At 38.7% G+C, this 20,882-nt stretch overlaps 1 protein-coding gene across 5 annotated transcripts in view; it reads left to right on the top strand.

Annotated features, from left to right (window-relative positions):
* Window positions 1–20,882, top strand: part of CCSER1 (coiled-coil serine rich protein 1) — a 724,845-nt gene that overhangs the window by 119,017 nt on the left and 584,946 nt on the right. For all 5 annotated transcript variants that reach the window (XM_067297075.1, XM_067297076.1, XM_067297077.1 and 2 more), the window contains exon 4: window positions 10,234–10,327. In XM_067297075.1, coding sequence (XP_067153176.1) covers window positions 10,234–10,327 — 94 coding nt within the window. The remainder of the gene's footprint in view (window positions 1–10,233; window positions 10,328–20,882) is intronic.

A 20,882-nucleotide genomic window follows, 5' to 3' on the forward strand; every position in this document is an offset into this window, starting at 1 on the left:
TAGCAGAAGAAATTTTCTGAGGATTTTGTTAGTGAAGTTTCAGATTGAGGTATGAAAAATGTATACACCTTTTGCTTTTTGAACATGAGAAAATCCAGTTGTCATGGTTTTATTACAACCAAAGTGAACCTGAGTGCTCTAGAATTATTTGAAAAATTGGCAAACATTAGTACATCTCTTATTGAAATGGCTTTTTTTCTTCTTTTATTCACAAACTCAAATCTCAAGGTTTCTGGCGCACAGAAGCATTTTAAGTGTGGTTTTTATTTTGGTAGTCTATTGTTTGATAGTTAATTCAACCTTAAGTGATTGCTGTCTTTATCTGCTTTGTCAAGAGCTCATTCTTATCTAGGGCATGACTTGAACCTGGATCATTTTGAAGACTGTAATAGAAACATAAAGTATAATAAAATCTAAATGCTGAGGGTACCTGTTGCCTCCCTGTTCCCTAAGAGATCTTTATCCATGCAGCTAGCCCACATGTCGCAGATGAGTGTGTGTGTGTATGTGTGTGCGTGCACGTGTGTGTGTGTATACAAGTGTATATGTATATAGGTTTGGGAATTATATTGCTGTGATGGGAATGTTCAGAAGACTGACAAATCAGGCCAGTTTCAAACTTACAAGCCACACTTTACTGGATTGCCATTCGTTAATTATACAAATTGCCAATGGTGAGTTCTTAGACGTTATCAATCATTATTACTATGTATTTAGAGCAGTTGGTCCTTAGCAATCACATCCCACGCGAGCTGAGAGCCTGCAGTATTGTGAAGGGGATGCCGGGTAGTGAGCACTGATGGCTCTGGGCCTTGCTGGTCTCAGCCGCTGAGGCTGCGGGCACCGGGCTCCAGCGCTCTCTGACGTGGGAAGCTGAACTGAAGTGGGCAACTTCTTTTCCTGTCTTTCCTCACTCATTCTTGGTGTTTTTATGCTTCTCAGCCTCCTTCCCAAAAGAAAAGGGAGGGGATCTTTCTGCTCCTCACACAGGTCATGTTATTTTTTGCACCAGGACTTGTTCTGGTTCCACTGCACATCTTTCCTGCCTCTTCTACATCCATTGTTCTTATTTTTCTGTTCCTTGTTTGTGCAACTGTATCACAAGTCTCTGTCTGAATCTTTGGGCTTAGGTATTATTTATGTACCTAAGTTTAGCTGTGTTACAAAGTACTCACATTGTTACCAGTTATGCTGTTAGTAGTATTACAGTGGTACAGAAAGCATATATACTGGGGATTGTCACTCTTTTTTAGCGTGCTTATGTCAGAATTCAAAGCAAGCAAATACTAAATATGTCTTCCATAACATCCATTTACTTCATTGGTGCAAGTAGGCCTCTGCTTTGGCTACCCAAACAAAAGTGAACCGTTAGTATTCACATGTCCCTCTTAGGAGCAGATTACAAAACCGCAGTACGATCAGTACTGCAGGATGCTCACCAGCCTGTGGCTTTCAGGCCCCGTGTTCTCCTCCGCAGTGCTGAGTGCAAGAGCGGGTGACCAAAGAGTAGCAGATGTGTCTGTGAGCGGCCGGCAGCAGTCGCTGCCTCGGGAGAGGAGCTGCAGGTTGGCAGTGGCAGGGTAAGGAAGGTGTGCTGGTGACCTCTGGGTGCTGAAGTACCTTAACAGTATGATCCCTATATGTGTTGTTTTAATGACAGGAAAACTACTGTTAACACAGAGAGAATGAAAGCCGGTGCTGTACATCAACACATTATTTGCTCCAGTGTTTTTTCCTGTGAACTTTCGAAGCTGGGTGCCATTTCCCTCTGTAGCCTGATGCTGATTGACAGTATAGTATATGGCCTGGCAGAAGCACTGTCAGATCCTGTTCCTGCTGAAGTTTGGGTTCTGCGTTGTGTTACGGTGCTGTGGTTTCAGTGAGCAGACCATATTGTGGCAGAATGAACCCCATCTGGGTGAGCGCAAAGGAAGACGTGTTAGGAGAGTCCATTAGTTATAATCACTCAGGCAAAAGAAGCATCATTGCAGACATTGATTTAATGCACAGAGAGGATGGAAAGGGCAGAAGTAAGAACAAGATGGGAAATAATGTGCTTCCCTTACACAGCCGAAAGCATGTATGAAAAAAGTATTTTGAAGAGTATTACGATGGATCTGAGATATGTAGTTAGACAGTTCCCTCCACTGCTAATTTTCCCTGCCTTTGGGTCTTAAGAGCATATTAATTTATAACACAAATGGATTTCCACGTTAGCTACAGAAAATGTTCTTATGAAATGTTACAAGATTTATTTTTTCCTTTCTGAAGTATATTCAAGTAGGGAATAATATGCTTAATAGGTGGTGCTATTCAGGAAAAAAGAAAGAAGGCTTTTAAGCTACTCTTGGTATATGAAAGGCATCCAAAAGCCATACATTTGATACAGCAATTTTTTAAATGTTGGCAGGGATTCTGTATTTTTTAAAGGCTTTTCTTTTTGCTGGGTCTCGTGTACTTTTTTTTTTTCCCCTCCCTCTTTGAAGTATGTGGGAGAGTGCAGAAGGGGAAATACTTCATTATGTCCATGAATTATTCAGGTACAGTTCTGTGAGTTAACATTACTTTAAATAGCTCAAGGTTTTTCTTCTTCCTTGAGTGTGTCGCAGATTTTTCTTTCTTATGCTGATTGTATGCCATGTTTCTTTGCTGAGTACAATTTTGATGAAGTACTATCTCTTGACAATCTCTAGAAATCCTTTCAGACTTGAAATAAGTATTTAATTCTGATCTTTTTGGCATCAGATATGTAATAAACCTGGGTAGGTACGGGTGAATTGTCATACATATGTTTTTGCAAAAGAATCAAATTATTCTTTCTAGAGTATGTTTTCTTTCTGCTCTTGCAAAAGCATTGGTCTCAAATAGCCCCCCATATTCCTAAAGTGTGTGTGGGGGGAGGAATCTCTAATATGAATTGCTAACATGCTGTTATACATATAATAATACTATGCTTTTTTTCTATTTTCCAATGTAAATTTTATAAACCACATGTAGGACATCATTTCAGTTGGGTGGCATTATGATTAAGCCCTCATATTTGGAAAAAAATCAACAGGATATAAAAATCTATGTTCAGAAAGTGATTAAAAACAGGAACACAGAGGAAGAAGATAAGATGTCTGAATGCCAGCACAAGCTAAAATGGAGTGCAAAATGGAACCTAATGTGTATTCTAAAAAGTGGCTTTTGATTCTTTTAATTCTAAAATACCTTTGAAAACTCAGTGGTCACCACCTAATCACTTATGGAAGTGAGCATAGGTCCTTGTGTCAGAAGAAAACTTTCAAAAATTATTCTCCTGGGCTTTAGGGCTTTCTTGATATAGTCTAAAGTGGTTACAAAGTGGGATTATAGATTCTTGAGGAAAAATCTCTCTCTGTGGAATGTTGGTGATGGCGAAAGAGGTTTCAAAACGGGATTCCCGTGACCCGATCTCATCTGTCGAGTTTGAATTCTGGCGGCAAGGGTGTGTTTACTGAGCATGGGTCTTAGGCTGACGTTGGTCTTCGTGATTACAGATGCAAAGCTTGATCAGAAGAAACATTAAGGATAAAAATGTAGCCAATATGTTCCTCGTGATATATGGTTGTATCAATGCATAACCCAAGTTAACTGTCAGTAACTTCTGTGAATGTCTTCAGCCATATTTGTATCTGACAGAAATGTCTATGAATTGGGTAACTGGAACCATATAAGTGCTTCAATCTTGTAGCTTCCTTAAACTGCTTACCTCAAAGGTCCTGAACAATCTCGAAGCAATAGTCATGGTTTTGTTGCAGTGTTGCTATAATGAAATGGAAATCTGTGTCATCTGTGTGAAAGAACACCGAAAAACACTGGAGGAGGTCAGGCCTGAGCAATGGCTTGTGTGTAGATACAGAAAAACGGTGGTCAGAAAAAAGTCTGCATCCCCTTGCTTAGGAAAAACAAAAGTTTGTTGGAGCTACATCTCCCTCCAGATAGCATCACAGAAAATGAAAAAGAAACGTAAGCAATTGAAAATCATGTTGACTAGGGACTGCATGTTAATTAGAATAAAATTGCAAAATAATGTATAAAACTCTCCAAAAATACTGGTAATGACAGAGAACCTGTGCCTGCTGTCTTTAGGACCTTGCTGGTACTGTATCATTTCAACAGTGTGGGAGCTACAAGTCTGGAATAGAAACGTGTGGAAAAACAAAATAAAGAAATAAATCGTTTTAATTGGTTCCATTTATTGCTGAATGTTTAAAATGTGCAGATTTGTCTCCTAAAACCATATGTTCATCTTGGTTTTGAGTATTATTTGTAAATGTTCAGTTCCATGTGGGCTCACCATGCCTTGTTTATACATTGGGCAATTAATAGGATTTCATTAAGTCCATTTTGGATTTGAATTGCGTTGTTAAATGAAATTGTGCTTTAGTGTATTTATATATTCACATGTATGTTTTATTGTCAGTTTTTGAGTATCAGGGTAGTGCATTTTTAAATGCTTATACTATATAGGCAGCAATTTTTCTAGTTATTTATATGTGTAAATTGGTTACTTAGACTAACAGTTAAAAAAAACCCTGCCATGGTAAAGGGGGCTTCATAAAGCAAGTTACTTGCTTTTTGTTGTTTGGTTAAACCTAACAACAGATTTAAGACCCGTTATGTTGGGCATTTAGTATGTATTTACTAGTAAAGCTGTTCTTATTTATTCCAGTTTTCAAACTCTTTCTCAAAAGGTCTGAACTGTGAGCTGAAATAGGGCTAAAAATAATGAAATACTTGACTATTTGGTAAAAGGACTGAGAATTCATGTATTATGCATGAGGGTTCCTTTGAGTGATAATAAGAAAGGAAACTAGAAAGAGAGAAAAAAAGAGGTAGGGAGGGAAGGGAGGTGGGAAGGAAACCCCCTTCTGCAACCCTGAATAAACTTGCTATCCAGACTCATGGGCACCGCTGGCTGATAGGTGCCGTATGTCTAATACGACTCTATCCATACAATATTTGAACCTTTTATGAAGTATATCCATGCAAATCTCTGCGTCTCTTCTTTCTGTAATAAAACTGTTCTTAGGCCATGTTTCTTAGTTGAGAACATCTGGGCCCAGTGAATCTGAATTGAGTACTGTTGATTTCGTGAGCTTTGAATACGGTAACTGGCACCTGGATGAAAAAGAGCAGCTCGTTCTCTTTGTTGCTGCTGAAGGAATTTGTGATACAAAAGTTGTTACTGGAAATTATTGATGGCCTGAAATTTTCTTAAATTAATATTCTGTTCTGGTACAGCCTTTAGAGAAAGTATGTACCATAGCAATTATCAGAAGCAGTCCTAACTGATATACAAATTGCTGACTTTTCATCGGAATTAGTGGTATTTAAAATATCACCGCTAAATTCTTGCTTATCTACTTGCTTAGGTAACAGTGGTATTTTACCAAGTTAAAGTTAGAACAAGAAGTACCTAAACTAACTAGGACTGAAGTCTATCTTAAACAGGAGAACTGAGGAAAAGATACAATTGAGACATAGTCAAAAGCTGAACTAGGTAAGTGTATTCCTATGTACCTCTCACAAGTTACAACACATTCTTTCCGCTCTTCCTCCGTAACTGAGAAGGTTGCTAACAGCAGCTGCAAGGCAGTGTTGTGTAGGACATAGTTCTGTAGATATAAATTTATTCCCTGTTCTGCCACACGCTTCTTACATGATCTTAGACAAGTCCCTTAGGCTTTCTCTGTCTGATCTGTTAAAATAGCAATAAGGGAGATGGTATCAGGACAGATGTATTAGATTATATGTACTTGAGGACCACGATAAAAATGCTCTGTAAACAGGCTGAACAGGGCCGTGTTCAGAACTTTCCCATATCTGGTGTTGCACTGAAGTTCTGCCCGAAGCAGCACTGCAGGGATTGACTCTCCTGAGTATTTCTTTGCAGCAGCTGATCAGCTCAGCGTTGATCCAGGGATGTGTTGTAGTTCTTGATGCTGTCATGCAGAGAGAGGCACATTGTGGTATAACAAATGTTTACATAAACTGAAAATGATAAACACAGTTGTGTTCATTTCAGCGCCATTATAAGTGCAAAACGGTGGTAGAAGTCAAGTGGGAAACAAAGACACCAGCAGTAGCAAAAAAGTCTTAAAGCTTCTAAGAAGCTATTACAAAGCCAATAAAGAGGTTTTTGCTACAGAGCTGCTGCCTTCACAAAATGATTTGCCTCCTGGAACAAATAAATATTGTGTCACCATAAATAGATAATGAACATTTCCTTGGAACCCTGATGAAAGTGTTCAGTTCTTTTTCTTTATGTAACAAAGCCTTGAAACTATTCACTGTGAACAATGTTTAGGGCTTGATCTCTTTTTTTTTTTTTTTTTTTTTTAATTTGTGTTATTCTCTAAAGAATATAGTAGCAGTGGTTAGGAGGAGAGCGGGGAAAGGGTCAAGAAATATTAAACTTAGGAAGAAATTAAAATCGTTACTAATTGTTGTAGCACAGTGGGGAAAAGAAGCAAAGGGAGCCCCAGAAGTGATGTAGCCGAGCGAGGAGGCAGAGAAGCAGGGGCATAGGGCTGCATTTGCAGCCGCACCGCTCATCTCTGCTGTGACATTTGGCGGGTCGTTCGATGGGTCTTTTATTATCTTCTCTGAAGAAGCACATTTAGGGTAGCCCTGGGAACCCAACTGATGTTTCTCTGTTTGGGTGTGTTTTTACATCTGTTCATGAGTTTGTATCTGTTTTACATCTCTGGGATGACTTACTGCAAACAAATGCTTCTCCTCAGTGGTGGATGACTAAAGCAAGGAAGCAGCTGAATTAACCTAATGGACACATCTATAATTAGAGGTGCTCTCCATGTCAAGTGTTCATTGTAGCTGCGATGGATATTATCTGTTTTATCTGTTGTTCCAAGTTTTGTGACTTGTTTCTTGAAGAAGAAGTAGTCAAGTGAACTCCTGGGTAAAGACGGAGATTGTTTCCCTGGTGGAGGTACTTTGAAGAAGAACACATCTCAGGGAGCTTTTCAGCATCACTTGTGTCTTGCCTAATGCTGTTCGCGCAGCTGGAGAGGGCTGTAGGAGAGGGCAGGCAAGGGAGTCGCAGCCCGGCTGGGGAGGCAGCTGGGAGCCTGCAGCCCAAGCAGGGAGGCAGGGGTGCTGCTGTGAGGGGCTGGGTGCACGCTGGCCACCCCTCAAACCGAGGAGCTTCCTCGTCAAGGGCAGGAGGGGCTACATAGAGCACAGTTTGTTCTGCTCCAGAAGTCCCTGAAAGCAAGGACCTTCCTCAAAGGCCATAGTATGCAGGGACGACTCCTATACGAATTCTTGGGTTTGTTCTGTCTTTCTTGGTTTCCTGGAGTTTCTTCTATTTAGAAAATTGCATGTTTGTTTGTATGTTTGTTTTTTTTCCCAAAGTCAAATAGCCTTTTTTTGTTGCTGTTGTTGTTTTTGTTGCCTTTTTTTAAATCTTTTTGGAGAGCTTAGTATTTTGGCAGGATCTGGGCAGATTCTTGTCAAAGCTGCAGTCAGTTAAGGCTCTGTCACGCTAGCCCTGTCGTTCTATGGATCACTGCATTTCCCCACGCCATCTCCCAAGTATTTCAGACTATGAGTTTGTGAGAAAGAATAGAGTACAAATTTTAGTGTCTTGATGCTACTATTTTGAAAGATATTTAGGTATTAAAGGATACACATAAGCCCTAAATGAGACTTTCAGTCTTCAATATTTCACTAGCTCCAGTAGTGAATCAAAAGCTATTTAAGCTCTATAATGTTGAGGCATGTGTGTTCTCCCACTTTCATTTAATAGAGACTACTACCCCCCCCCCTTTTTTTTTTTTGGGTTCAATAGTTTTGCCTTGGGTTTGTTACGTCTTAAAGTACATCCAGACTAGAAAAGTTTGTATCTGTAGGAGTACTGGGTACAATAACCTGAAACAATGCATCTATGTAAAGCATTTTTCATGTTTTATTTTTATGCTTGTTTACTGTATAGTAATACATAACGGTTACTGAACGTCCGTATTTCACTGGCATGAGGAAAATAGCCATTATGGAACAGGTTTTCCAGCAGCTCTGTGAGTTAAATGTTGAACAGTAAAATAAAGGGAATGAGGTGGTCTGTGTTTCATGTGATTGTAATGGTTACATCATACCTATTTTCCTTCTGTGCTATACTGCTCAGTGAATGTGTGGAGGTTTCTACACTTGACAATTGCCATTTTCTGTAGTTGGCATCTGTAAAAGTAGTAGCGGCATTAACAGTTGGTTCTGTATCTCAGAAGAGGTATATTAGCAGTTGTGGTAACTTAGGGAAAGAACACGAGGAAAAGTCCTTGGGTTGCCTGTACAATGCTCTGAAAAAGAGCAAAACGGAATTTAGAGATTGATACTCAAAATGGTGAATGAGTATAGGTTGTGAGCAGGAAAAAGATTTGATGTCTATTATGGGGGGAGGGAAATACTTCAAAGAATTAGGAGGAACATAAAAAATACGGTTTGAACTCGAAGTCAAAAAGGTCATTTGCCAGTGTGATGTATACTATGGCACATACTTATTTCTCTGCTTTCTGTACAGCAAACTGATCTTTACTGAGAGACTCTAGCCTCATGAATAGTTTGCTACATTAGAATGACCACCCAGACTCATATACACTGATTTCCAGTTTTCTTTGGATTATATCCTTGTTGGGAACATTTGGGACATACAGAATGGCAGCATCTGATGCAGGATCGACTAACTTTAAGAGGATTTTTGCCTGTGAATGGACTGAAGAATTATGCCTGTTGCAATATCATTGCAGATTTGCAAACAAAATGCCAGCTGGAGAATGCATGAATTATCTTTGATTAGACACTGGTGGTTGTAGAAAAAAGTACCAATATCATGATATTATCAAGTCAAAAGAAATGCAGTAGAGCCTGTGACTGACAGTGTGTGATACTACTTATTCCCCATTCTTTAAGTCACCGTCCTTTCCTCATATCATACTAATTAGAAATGCTTGACCATAAAGTAAATATACATGGGAAGAAAATTGCAAAATGAATGTCTACCTTCATAAAGAGAATATAGCAACTTGAGAATGGTAGTGACCAGAGAAAGCAATTACGTTCTCTTCTCACATTCCATAACTGGCTGCTGTAGGTACAGGAATGGGCAATAGTGAATAGTGAATGGTTCAGGGCAGGGCTGAGCTCTGCGTGCTGCTGTGCTACCAGCAACTTGCTTCTGTTTCTGGATGGGAGAAGGGCAGAGCCTTTCTTCAGAACTGGCTCCCTGCATGGAGCTCTGTTCCCTGGTGGTTGTTCGTCTTGTCGGAGTCCAGTCGCCATCCCTGTGTCTGGCTGCAGGCTCTGGTTGTCGAAGTGGGGCCTCGCCGAGGCCGAACGCCTTTGCGTGACCGCAGATGGAGCCTACGCAGTGGTTTTGCTATGCTTGGAATTGGCAGAGTAACGATGTCTGCCTGAGGTGTAACTTAGTCATTTTACCTTCTGAGAAACTAATTCTGTAGAGGAAAGCTTAGTGCAAAGGTTACTCTTTCACTGTCTTTTGAATGTAGTCACCAACCCCTTTTTGCTTGCAAAGGATGTATTGTATAAACCCCACTTACCTCTTTGTAGTTGAAACTTAGAAAATAAAATGAAGAATAAAAAGGGAATGGAGAACTGGGCAGCTACATCTCATGTTTCAAGCTTTTTTCTCTGACAGCGTAATAAGCCTTTACACCCACCTTAATTCATGAATTGATTCTTTTTGCCTGCATTTGTTGTATATCCTAAATTTGTGTTTCTTTATACCTTGGATAAATAGAACAGTAATTCTCTCTTCAGAGAGTATTAGTAAGGGCATACAGTGCTTAGAAATAAAAATTTAGTGGAAAACAAGTACTGATAATTCTGTTACATTAAATTTTTTTTATGCATCATAATAAGGTATGATTAAACTTACAAAGATATAAATTATCATTGAAGTTGAATGGTATACAAAATTGGAATTATATGGACGGCATTATTTCTAGCTCTGTTTTTTAGTTAAGTATTCAAGGTCCTTTTAGTACCAGAGAATAGTGACAAATACATTTCTCCTTGGACAGTTCATAAATTTTCCCACTGGTCCAAAGTTAATAGAAAAATTTCCCATACTTACTCTTCAAACTGATTTCCCAGATCTGATTCCTCGTTATATTGTGCAGAAGAGTTTGGTTACCCATCTGTCTAAATGCTTATTTTTGTTTTTTATATCAGGATGTCTTGAATAACTTGGGTTCTTGCGAGCTGGATGAAGATGACCTAATGCTTGATTTGGAGTTCCTAGAAGAACATCATCGTCGTCGTTCTGGTAAGTCAGACAAATGCTGGATATCTTCAGCTAGGTGTTATATTTTAAGAAATACAAAGGAAATGTGTTCAGTACAATTTCTTGGAAATAGCAAAGTTCTGTTACGAAGGGAAGAGCAGTATGCATCTTGTAGCATGATAGTTCTAAATGCCTTTGACATTTGACAAAGAGATACTCTATAGACTGCATTTGCCAATCTGTTGCTTATCACTGTTTGAGATGCTGCCTTTGCTGAGGATCTGGCCCTTTTCCCATGGAACACTTCATACGGTCCATTATCAGATGGAAGTGATTTTTGCTGATACAGAAGATTTCCAATTACGCAGCCACAAGAACAGACCTATTTGGTATTCTAGGTACTTAAAATGACTGCTGCCTCCTAGGCAGTTACCAAAAAGACTGTTGCTGATATAATTATGATCCTGTTTTGTGTGTGCCAGACCAGTATGCTTCAAATATAAGAAGCTTTGACTTGAGACTTGAGTATAACTTGATCCTTTCTTTCACAGTTGGTTAAAGCACTGTTACACTTTGAGTTAACTAGAATTGCACTGATTAATAGCAAAACCCAAGGTCAACTCAAGGTGTATTCAGAACAATTTTATAATAAGCAAGGTTTTGGTATGAAGTGTCAAAAGAAACAAGGTCTTGGTATGTGGTGTCACCTGCGGCAGGAAATTTTGTGTTCCTTTTACTGTGATGTGGAATGATGTAGTACATAAACAGGAAGAGTCCTACTAATTCCAAAGGATTCAGAAAGACTTAAAATTCATGTGAGTTTTGGATTTGATCACAGAGAGTGCTCTGTGTTCGTATTCTGTTGTGATACACTGTTGTGACATTGGTATGTTTATAGGGGGGAATTATTCTGAACCTCTCTTTGGCCTGCTGTTTTCTGACACTGGTTTCTCCATCCACACGTGTAGGTACCTGTAGGCCATATTCTCAGAGACTCATGGGTGTGTGTGTGTGTGATGCGGGGGGTTGGGGGGGGTTATTACAGATGTGCCTGCAGCCATATGCAAACTTCAGTTCTGGTCCCTGCTTTGCTACAAATTTAGCAATGGCTGCAGCTCAACTGGTTGAATTTTGCTCCAGTTTCAGTTGTTCTCTGTATGATAGTTTCTATAAAGTTTGTATTTTATCATTGTATTGTGCTTTTAAAACCTGTCTGCGTATCTGCTTTTAGGACAAAAAGTTTGACCTACTGCTCCCTGGTAGTTGGTAGAAGGCAGAGTAACCAGTGGAAATGCAGGGCTGTGGCAGCAAAGTGACCATAGCTTCCAAAGTTACTGAGAGATAGATGTTGGAGGATGAATCAAATTAACTGCCCAGAAAAGTGCCCTTTCTACCCAATGCTGAAAATGGTACTAACTGTTTACAGGAAAACAACTCATGGGTGTAGAAACACGGGTCAAAAAAATCCCAAACAAGCCTTACTTTTTATGAGAAATCGTAATTTTAGACTCATTCATTCCCTGGACATTTTGGAAATGGATTCACTGGCAGAACCATTTTCCATAAATAAACTTTCCTAACATTTTGTACTTTGCCTCACCTGTGTTTTCTCCTTTTCTGTTTATAAAGCATTGAATTAACAGTGATAGAAAATTTATGTCCCGCATATTATTATAAAGGTTTAATAGCAGCTTCTAGAACAGTTAAGATCCTAACGCCTAAACGACAATACACTTAATGGAAAATAATTAAGATGGAGGTGTGATATGGTACATAATCCTTCTTGGCTTATTATCCAGAGCAGATAAAAGGCTTTTAAAACAGAAATATCTAAGAAATATCTACACTGCAATTTGAAGAATGATGACGATTTGTATTTTGAGTGCTAATGTAGAGGCCCACAGTACAGTATATGCATCATCTTTAAACACAAAGGTGTTCCTTTTATTAATATTTGCTCTGTGTAATTTTTTTGGTTCATGGTTGCTGTTAGCTGCAGAAAATACAGAATCTGCTTTTTTGTCGCTATTGTTATTAGAATAAAGAGTTGAAAGGACAGATCCACAGTATAAGTTGGTAGAATTTCACCAATTTAAGCTGATGTCTTTGTTTATACTGTCTTAGGATCTGGTACAAAATGGTTAGACTTGGTTGCTTAAAAGTCATCATCTTAATCCATTTTTAGATATTGAAATAAAAAAGCTTGATTTCTAGAGATTTTTGGCACTCGAAGTACATAAAACCCTAAAATTAGACACCTACGTCTAAATATCTTTGACAGGTTGCTATTTTGATTGCTATATTATAGTGTGGCCCATTTTCAGGATTAATGCTTTTCAAACAAAATTCTTTTTAGTAATTTCAAATCAATCCATTCTTTTTGTTTTGATTTTGGGGGCTTGTTTTTTTCCCCAAAGGCTATTCCATTCCTATTTAATTAGCATTCTTCTGACCTACTGCAGTTTGAAAACATAAAATATTATTGATGCAATTTTTTATAAGCGGCTGAACACAGAAGTGATCAAGCGCTCACATGCAAGATATACAACTAGTTTAATGCAGAGCTTTAAACTTTTATAAGCCCATCAGAATGGAAGCAATCGTATTTCTGGGCATACACCTATCAGCTCTTGCAGATAATTGGGACGCAGCATACTTTTAAAACATCTTTAATTTTGCATCCTTTATAAACAAGAAGATGATAGCTATCGCACTGAAGATGAACCAGTACTGTTATGCCAGAATTTGTTATTCTGATGGAGATTATATAAACCAAAGGGGCTATTTTAATTCTTTTAGTATGTGACCTGCCTGAAAACAAGATTACATCAAGTAATTTGCTAGCTGTTGATTTTTTTTTTTTTTTTTAGATTTCTTTTAAAAAGCCCTTTAGGACAATGGACTTGATCTTTTATACATGGCTGGCTTTACCAAAATCAGCCAAGACAAGCCTGGACAAACGAAGGTGTGTACTCTGATTTCCCTCCCTCCCGCCCTCCCAACGATTAGTCAGCCTCGTCTTCCCCGTTGGTACCTACTGCCCGTTGTACACAGGTCTTAGCCCTGAGTTATGTAAGGTTTACGTATTTGAACAGTTTTGTAGCGGTATTCATTTACATTTTTAATAAGTTCCTTAAGTTCCTCTGATACTACAGAGGGGTCTGTATATGTGACATTTGCATGTGTATTGCACTGAAGTCAGCTGGGAATTAATGCGTACGCTTCCAGGTCTGTTATCAAAATGAGGGTGTTGATGAGCATCAGAATATGATATGAAGATGTTTTTTGCATGGAAATCTTAAAATGGTCCCCTTCTAGACATTAAACATACCGACATTACTATGACATTTGTAGTGCAATTAAAATCCTGTCGATGTTTTACATACTGATTCTAATTATAGCTTCTTTTTTTTTTTTTTTTTTTTGATTAAGATCATCAGTCCTGGAGCCATATTACAATTCACTTATGCTGCATTACTGCACTTTGGCTTCTTATAAGGAATTCTGTGGGGAATTACTTTAATGGGAAATGTTCCAAGGAAAGTTCAATTCAATAATTTAATAAATACATAAACTATGAAGCGGTGTAATTGCAAAAGAATTCAGTTCTTAGATTCTTACTGAGGGACAACTAATGAATCAAGCAAGTTCTTAGTCTTCAAGTTCCTAAGAAAATCTCTAAAATGACAAATTACAGGGAAACAAGGACTAATATGACACCTTTGACTTGAATGTCAATAAACGCTCCTTGGTCAGGAGGCGGCATGCAGCAAGCTGTGACGTTGGAGCATGGCCCTTCTCGAGGGCACTGCCACGATGAATAAGTGCAGTGGATGCGCTGGCTAATGGTAAACTGAGAAAATTTCTTAACTGCTATTAGCAGCTTCAGATTTTAAGAAACTTCATCAGTTAAGGCCAGATTTACAATAGCCTCAACTTTTATCTGATGATGTTGAAAAGTACAGTATTTGTTAGGGTGAGGATATGTCTTTTTGAATTTCTACTGAAGCTGACAATAACTTGATAATTAAACAAAATAATTATGATACTTTGGTCTACCGTAATTTTAGGGACTGTTTATGAGTAGAAAATCAGAGAGTGTTGGAAGGATTTCTGGGAGAAGTGTGGTTATTAAGGAGAGAATGTTAAAATAGGAGCTAAGAGACAACTGGCAGACAAGGGGAGGTCGTTCCAAAATACAGAACTGTTTCTTAATTAAAATACAGAACTAGAGAGGAGAAAAAGAGACAAAGATCTCCTGGATCTTGTGTTGTTTGCATGTTTTTTTTTTTTTTTTTTTTTTTATTACCCCAACTGATTTTTCCCTTGTGTCCTTGTTCCGTCCTCTCAGCTTTTCCCTAATGGTGCTGGTTGCCCTCCAGCTGCATCCCCATGAAATGGAGTTCCTGCAAAAAGGCACTATGAAATGTGATGAATACTAGAAATACAAGTATTTCCCTAACTTTTTCTCTTCCTTCTTCTTTGTCAAACTGTGGAAAGAGAATACCCATAATTCAGATGGAGAGTTTATTTTGGTACAGTACAGTACCTTAAAATATAGGTGCTTCCACTGCAGATCTGTCATACAGGCAAAAAAAAAAAAATCTTAAAAAAATCTTATGTTTTTATTATGTAACCATATAATTAATGAGGAGATCCCTGCAAATCTGGTACGGATACTGTGACTTTAGATGTAGATTTCCATGTCCGAATAGACTGAACATGGCTTTAAAAGTCTGGAATCCTTCATTTCTGATCCTTTCTCTGTTACTGAGTTTGCTGTGTTAATTTACTATTTTTGCTTCTGTTTTTTGTAGAGAATGTAAGACAGACATTTATTGTTCCACCTAATACAATTGCTTTGAAATTTAATGAAATAATATTTATATAGTAGTTGGGGAGTGGAGAATAATGCTGCATACAAATACTAAATATTAATCAGCTTGATTTGCTTAGTTTTTTACATACTGTTCTTAAGCTGAAATGTTTAAAAGTAGGCATAATATGACAAACAAGATGAGCCTTGAGGGTGTCTTTTTATTACTTGAAGTAAATTAGACCTTTAAAATATGCTACAGCGTTGATTTCCTGTTGTAAAATAATGAAGTTAGTCGTTTGTATAGCAGGAAACCATTGACTGTTTATAGGAAGTGACAGCAGTAATTTAGCCTTACTCATTTTCATTTTCCCCAGTGAAACATGGCTTATTTGATTCCAAGTATTGATTACTCAAATATGTAATGAAGACCTTTATCTTGAGTGATGTAAGCAGTGGAGAATTTATTAAAGCAGTACATGTTAATATGGATGATATTTGTTTTTATATGTTTAGCTTTGTTTTTTTAACTATGACTACAGCCAATGCCTTTTCTGTAAGTTCACAAAGCCATAGCTATCCAAAGTATTTTGTAATTTCTTAACTATTTGCTGTCAGTGTCATAAAACTACTACCACAGACCCCGTTTTCACGAAGATGTGTGTGTGCCTGGGATGTGTACTAAGTGGTCTCGCTGAAATGCCTACTGGTAGGAGTGCTTGCTGTATACGATATTAAGCACATCTGTGTGTCTTCCCAACATCGGGATCCAAACTAGGCAGCGACTGTTCAAGAGTGCAGCATGGACTAGCTGGGTACCCAGACTGTCCTGCTGCATCCATCATATTATTACCTGAATGCCTGCTGAATAGGTTTGAATAATGTAGTTTGCTATAATTTTTGGAAGAGATTTGTCTTTAGCCATTTCAGATCTAATATCTCAGCCTCATCTGTAAAGCAGTGATCCAACAAACGCGTAAAGCATAGTTATTTCATCCAGTGTGTTTCGGAAATGAAATTGTCTCACTTCCCAGAAAAAAATGAATTAGATTTGAAATATGAAAATGTACTTTAGTATTAGTCTAAACATTTTTCAACTCTTAAAAAATAAAGAGTTTCAGAGGTAGGTCACGTTTTGCACTCGCATTCAAACCTGACTTAAGCCCATTTCTGTGTTAGAAGCTTTTAAAGTGCGTGTTTAATTTTATGTCTGTGGCAATACATGCTTTGTTGCTTGCTTGAGTGATAATGTTTTCCAGGCTCCAGGTTTATGGATGTGAAAGAGTATAGCTGACTTGACAAAATGAATTTCAAAATGGTGGAAGTGGATATTCTGTGCCCTATATAGTATTTTGCTTTCTTTATAAGTGGATATTCAGAAAGAAGGGCATGTTCTTTGTGTAGTTTTATGTTAATGTAATGAAAGGAACAAGCAGGTGAATTTCTGATGTAGTAATATCACTTTTACAGCACCTGTTCCTGTGTAACTATAAAATCAAAAAAAGAATTATTGAGTAAGTATTTTTTATGTTTAAAGTGTAATGGTGTGGTATGTTTTCTGTCTAGCACTGGAAATAATGAGCAGGGAGAGTAAAATGTCAATGAAGAGATGAGAAGCCACGGGTTATCTTTCTGTCACATGTTCCTACTAGATTTTCTTGTTTTAATAAACAGGTCATTGGGAAATTAGCAGAAAACTGAATGAGTTTTGCAAACTTCCTAGTGTGAGGTAGAAACAGAGTCTGGGGTTTTGATATGGCTGCACGACTTAATTATATTGATTTTAGATGTCAAATTACAATCACCATACCAAACTGCAATCTTTTAGCAATCCAATTACATCAGTAAGTAGCAGCCTGACTGGCAAAATTGCAGTGCCCTTGTTGTTTCTTAGGAAGTAAGAGTCAGAAATTTTTACTTCACTTCTGTTGCATCCAGCTAGCCTGCAGGCCAGTCGCCGTCGGTACGCGGCCAGCTAAAGCGCTGGTGTAACGGCCCGGCCTGGTGATGCCAGTGCAGACGCGGTTCAGCGGGGCCGGCGGCGGCAGCTTAGCCTCGCCGAGGGCTTCGTCCGGCCCTCGGGAGGGACGGAGCGCTTGGGCGCTTGGGCTCCGGGGCCGGCCCGCAGCCCAGCCAAGGGCAGCTCGCGTCGAAAGCCGAGAGCAGCGTCGCCCCTTCGGCACGGGAGCGGCTGGGCAGCCTGCGCGTGCTGCCGCCCGGCCGGGCCTGGGAGGCAGCGCCGAAAGAAGCTCTGGCACTAAGGCAACCTGCGTCTCCGTAGCTCTTGTCTCATCTTGGCAGACAGTAACGCCAGCCCAAAAGCTCAAAATGGGCAAATACCGCTTGTTGGGCATTTTCTGATATTTCTAGCAAAGCAGACCTGGTTTCCCAAGGCATCTCTGAGTGCCTACCAAAGTGCCCATGAAGTGTTTTCTTGTCAGTTCAAGGAAAGCAGATTTTGCAGTTTTTTTATTTTGCTTTTAAATAGAGAGTAGGAAAAAAAATCATACATTTATATTTCTGTCAGCCAACTGGTGAGAATCAAGACAAGCGATAATAATGGTGGTAATTTGAATGTAATAGCTGATTAATGAATGTCTTACTGGCAACAGCTTATGTCTCTGTGTACAAAAGCAGTGGCATGTTTTGGTTTTTAGTTGGAGCTGGGTACCAAACCCCTCCATAGAGGTCTTCCAAAAGTTGCATCATCCCCAAATGCCAGCTTTGAGAGATGTATGTGGTAAATATCAGGTTAAACTAGGGCAGCATCATTTCAGTTTTCTGCTTGAAATTCCTGTATATAATAACATTTGATTACAGGTTTTGAACAAAATAAAAATTTTACGGTAAAGTAACAACCCTGTGCATCTCTGCTGAAAAGGAGCTGCAGGGATTATTTCGATCAGCAGCATCTTGGGTTGTGGCTGGAGATTTTAGGCAATGCAATAATGCAGAAAATAAGCAGCCCTAATAACAAATGTGACAAAAACTAATGCATGCTTCATTCGTTATATAGCCTAGTAAAGATTAGGAAAGAAAAAATATAAAAATTAGTTCTTGTTAGTTTTCAATTCTGTGAGGAAAAAGACTCACTGAATCAATTCCTGCTCTTCTTGTATGAAACTGTTTTAAAGGGAGAGCAGCACGAGCCAGAGCTCAAAGCAGACTGGTTTCACATTTAAAACCCGACGATTTAACTTTAGTGAAAGAATAGACAGCATTTGTTTGGAAGTATAGTGTGTTGTGTGCTGTTATTTGTGTAATACACTAGTTTCTCCATAGCTAGAAAACATAGAAACAGAGGGATTTTTGTCTTTCCAGAACAACCTTTTCCACCAAGCTATGCATTTTCCCCTGAAGCATTATACAGTAAATCTGACATAATAATGGAGTAACTGAAGGTCTCCAGTGAATAAAATAAAAGTTGTCGTCTTCCAAACTCTTTTAAACCATGATCTACAACTTCTGAAAGAGCACCAGACACATAGGAATGGGATATTTGTGGGCTTTGCACTGAAAGAATAGGTAGCATTATCAACTGAAAACAGCATAGTTGTGTTAGTCAAAAATAATCATTGCATGCTTGTGGCTAGACATATTAGGAATCTTAAAGCAGAAGTTGTTGAAAGCAAGGAGAAAAAGAAAAAAGCCCTACAGAAGAAGTTAATACTGTATTAAATTGGAATGAAACTAAATAGAAATAATAGTCTAATATAAGGTTAGTTCTCCAGTATCCTGGAGCACCCTGGTCTGTATTCTGGAAAAGAAGTAATTAATTGAGTTCTGTTTTGCTATTTATATAAATGAATAGTGTAATCTAATTCCGATTTTAATTGAGGAAAAAATCATAACACAAAAGTGCTACCAATTTAACATTATCCGAAAGGCTATTTCTCAGGCTATTTCACCTGAGAAGCTGAGTTACAAAAGAGCCTAGTGCATGAACTGCAAGAGGCATGGAGACATGAGCTTCTAGCTGTGCTTCCCTCAGGACACATTTAAAACATGTCTGAGATATTACAGATAATTTGGCTATGCTGAGCTTTCTCAGTGAATCAAGGAAGATACTCAGTTTCTTGAGCAAATAGTATGTTTAGTGCTCTTTTTTTGTGTGAAGAGGAGGGAGGGACTGATATTTTCAAATGGTGGGTGTAAGTTTGGTTCCTTTCTAGCTGACTTGAATTTCATTATTGATATGCACTTTTAAATCCTATTCACTTAAATGGGGCAGTTAGAAGATCAGCATCACAGAAAATCACACCAGTAATTTAGATGCCAAGAGCTTTCTGCTTCATAAATAGTCAAGAAGGGCAAAAGAGCACAGTCTTGAACTCCAGGGTCATGGGAGAGTACTTGGAGTGAGCTGCATTTGTGTACTTATCGGGGAGCAATTAGAATTGGAGCCTGTATCTCCGTTTCCTGCCCTTTCATAATTACAGTGTGACATTTAGTTACAAATCCTTATTCAAACTGGTACGCTCAGCCTTCCTTTACTGAAAGAACCAGGGCAGTAATTGAATTGGGCATATGGCCTTCCATCAGTCCTTTGCTTTTTATACATACCCTGAGATGATACATCATCTTTAATGATATCTGCAGCCAGAAAATAAATGCAAGAACAAACATTAAGACAAATCAAAACATATCCTCTAATTTAAAGTAATTTGACATTTTTAGATGACCGAGTTTGAATAGTGTGCCAAATGCTGCTTTTCTCTCTGTCCTGCTTAGTGGGTTTACAAAAAACTGGAACGACAGTGTTACTTCTTAGTTTTTCATGAGTCCAACCAAAAGGCTTAGGGACTAAGCATAACAGTCACAGAATCACAGAATGGCTGAGGTTGGAAGGGACCCCTGGAGATCGTCTAGTCCAACCCCCCTGCTCAAGCAGCGTCACCTAGAGCACGTTGCACAGGATTGCGTCCAGGTGGGTTTTGAATATCTCCAGAGAAGGAGACTCCACCACCTCTCTGGGCAACCTGTTCCAGTGCTCTGTCACCCTCACAGTGAAAAAGTTTTTCCTCATGTTCAGATGGAAGCGTCTGTGTTTCAGTTTGTGCCCTTTGCCTCGTGTCCTGTCACTGGGCACCGCTGAAAAGAGTCTGGCTCCATCCCCTTGACACCCTCCCTTTAGATACTTGTACATGTAAACAATTAATAACAATTAATAATTAATAACAATTAGGAGTCACAGTTATTCTCCAGAATAGACATAACTCAGTTCATGTCAAAACAACTGTACCTTCCACACAACTTCTACAACTATGCTACTTTAGATCAGATTAAAATTGTGTGCCTAGAAAGTGTGCTTTAGTGACATTTTGAAATATTTTTGTTTCTTGGATCTCTGTATCTCCACTCTTAGGTAAAGGAAGGAAGGATAAGGTAAAGGTTACAAGAGGAGTCTAGCTCTCCTGGGTTGAGCTGGCTTCTTTGATACAATTTCCTGTGTTGCCTTGGGCTAGTCACTTAATTTACATGTAACATGTAGAAAGTGGCACTTCCATTTTCACAAGGATTTGGCATTAAAGTTTAACGACTCTCAGATACTGTTGGGATGGAGCTACATTAATATCTAGAGTTATTATAATCTTTAGAGAGCCCTTATGTTATATTTTGTGCCTATTCCTATTTCATTCCAGAAAGTGATCTAGACACTACCATTGCTGGTGCTGCAGCGTTTGCTACTGTTACTACTGCTGTTACTTTTGTCTGTCTTTCTCCTGAAAAAATGCCAACCCCTCCCCGACAAATTTATCACAGGAAGAAAAAAGTTCTGCA

This window comes from Apteryx mantelli, chromosome 5, assembly GCF_036417845.1.
Source record: "Apteryx mantelli isolate bAptMan1 chromosome 5, bAptMan1.hap1, whole genome shotgun sequence".
Lineage (NCBI taxonomy): Eukaryota > Metazoa > Chordata > Aves > Apterygiformes > Apterygidae > Apteryx > Apteryx mantelli.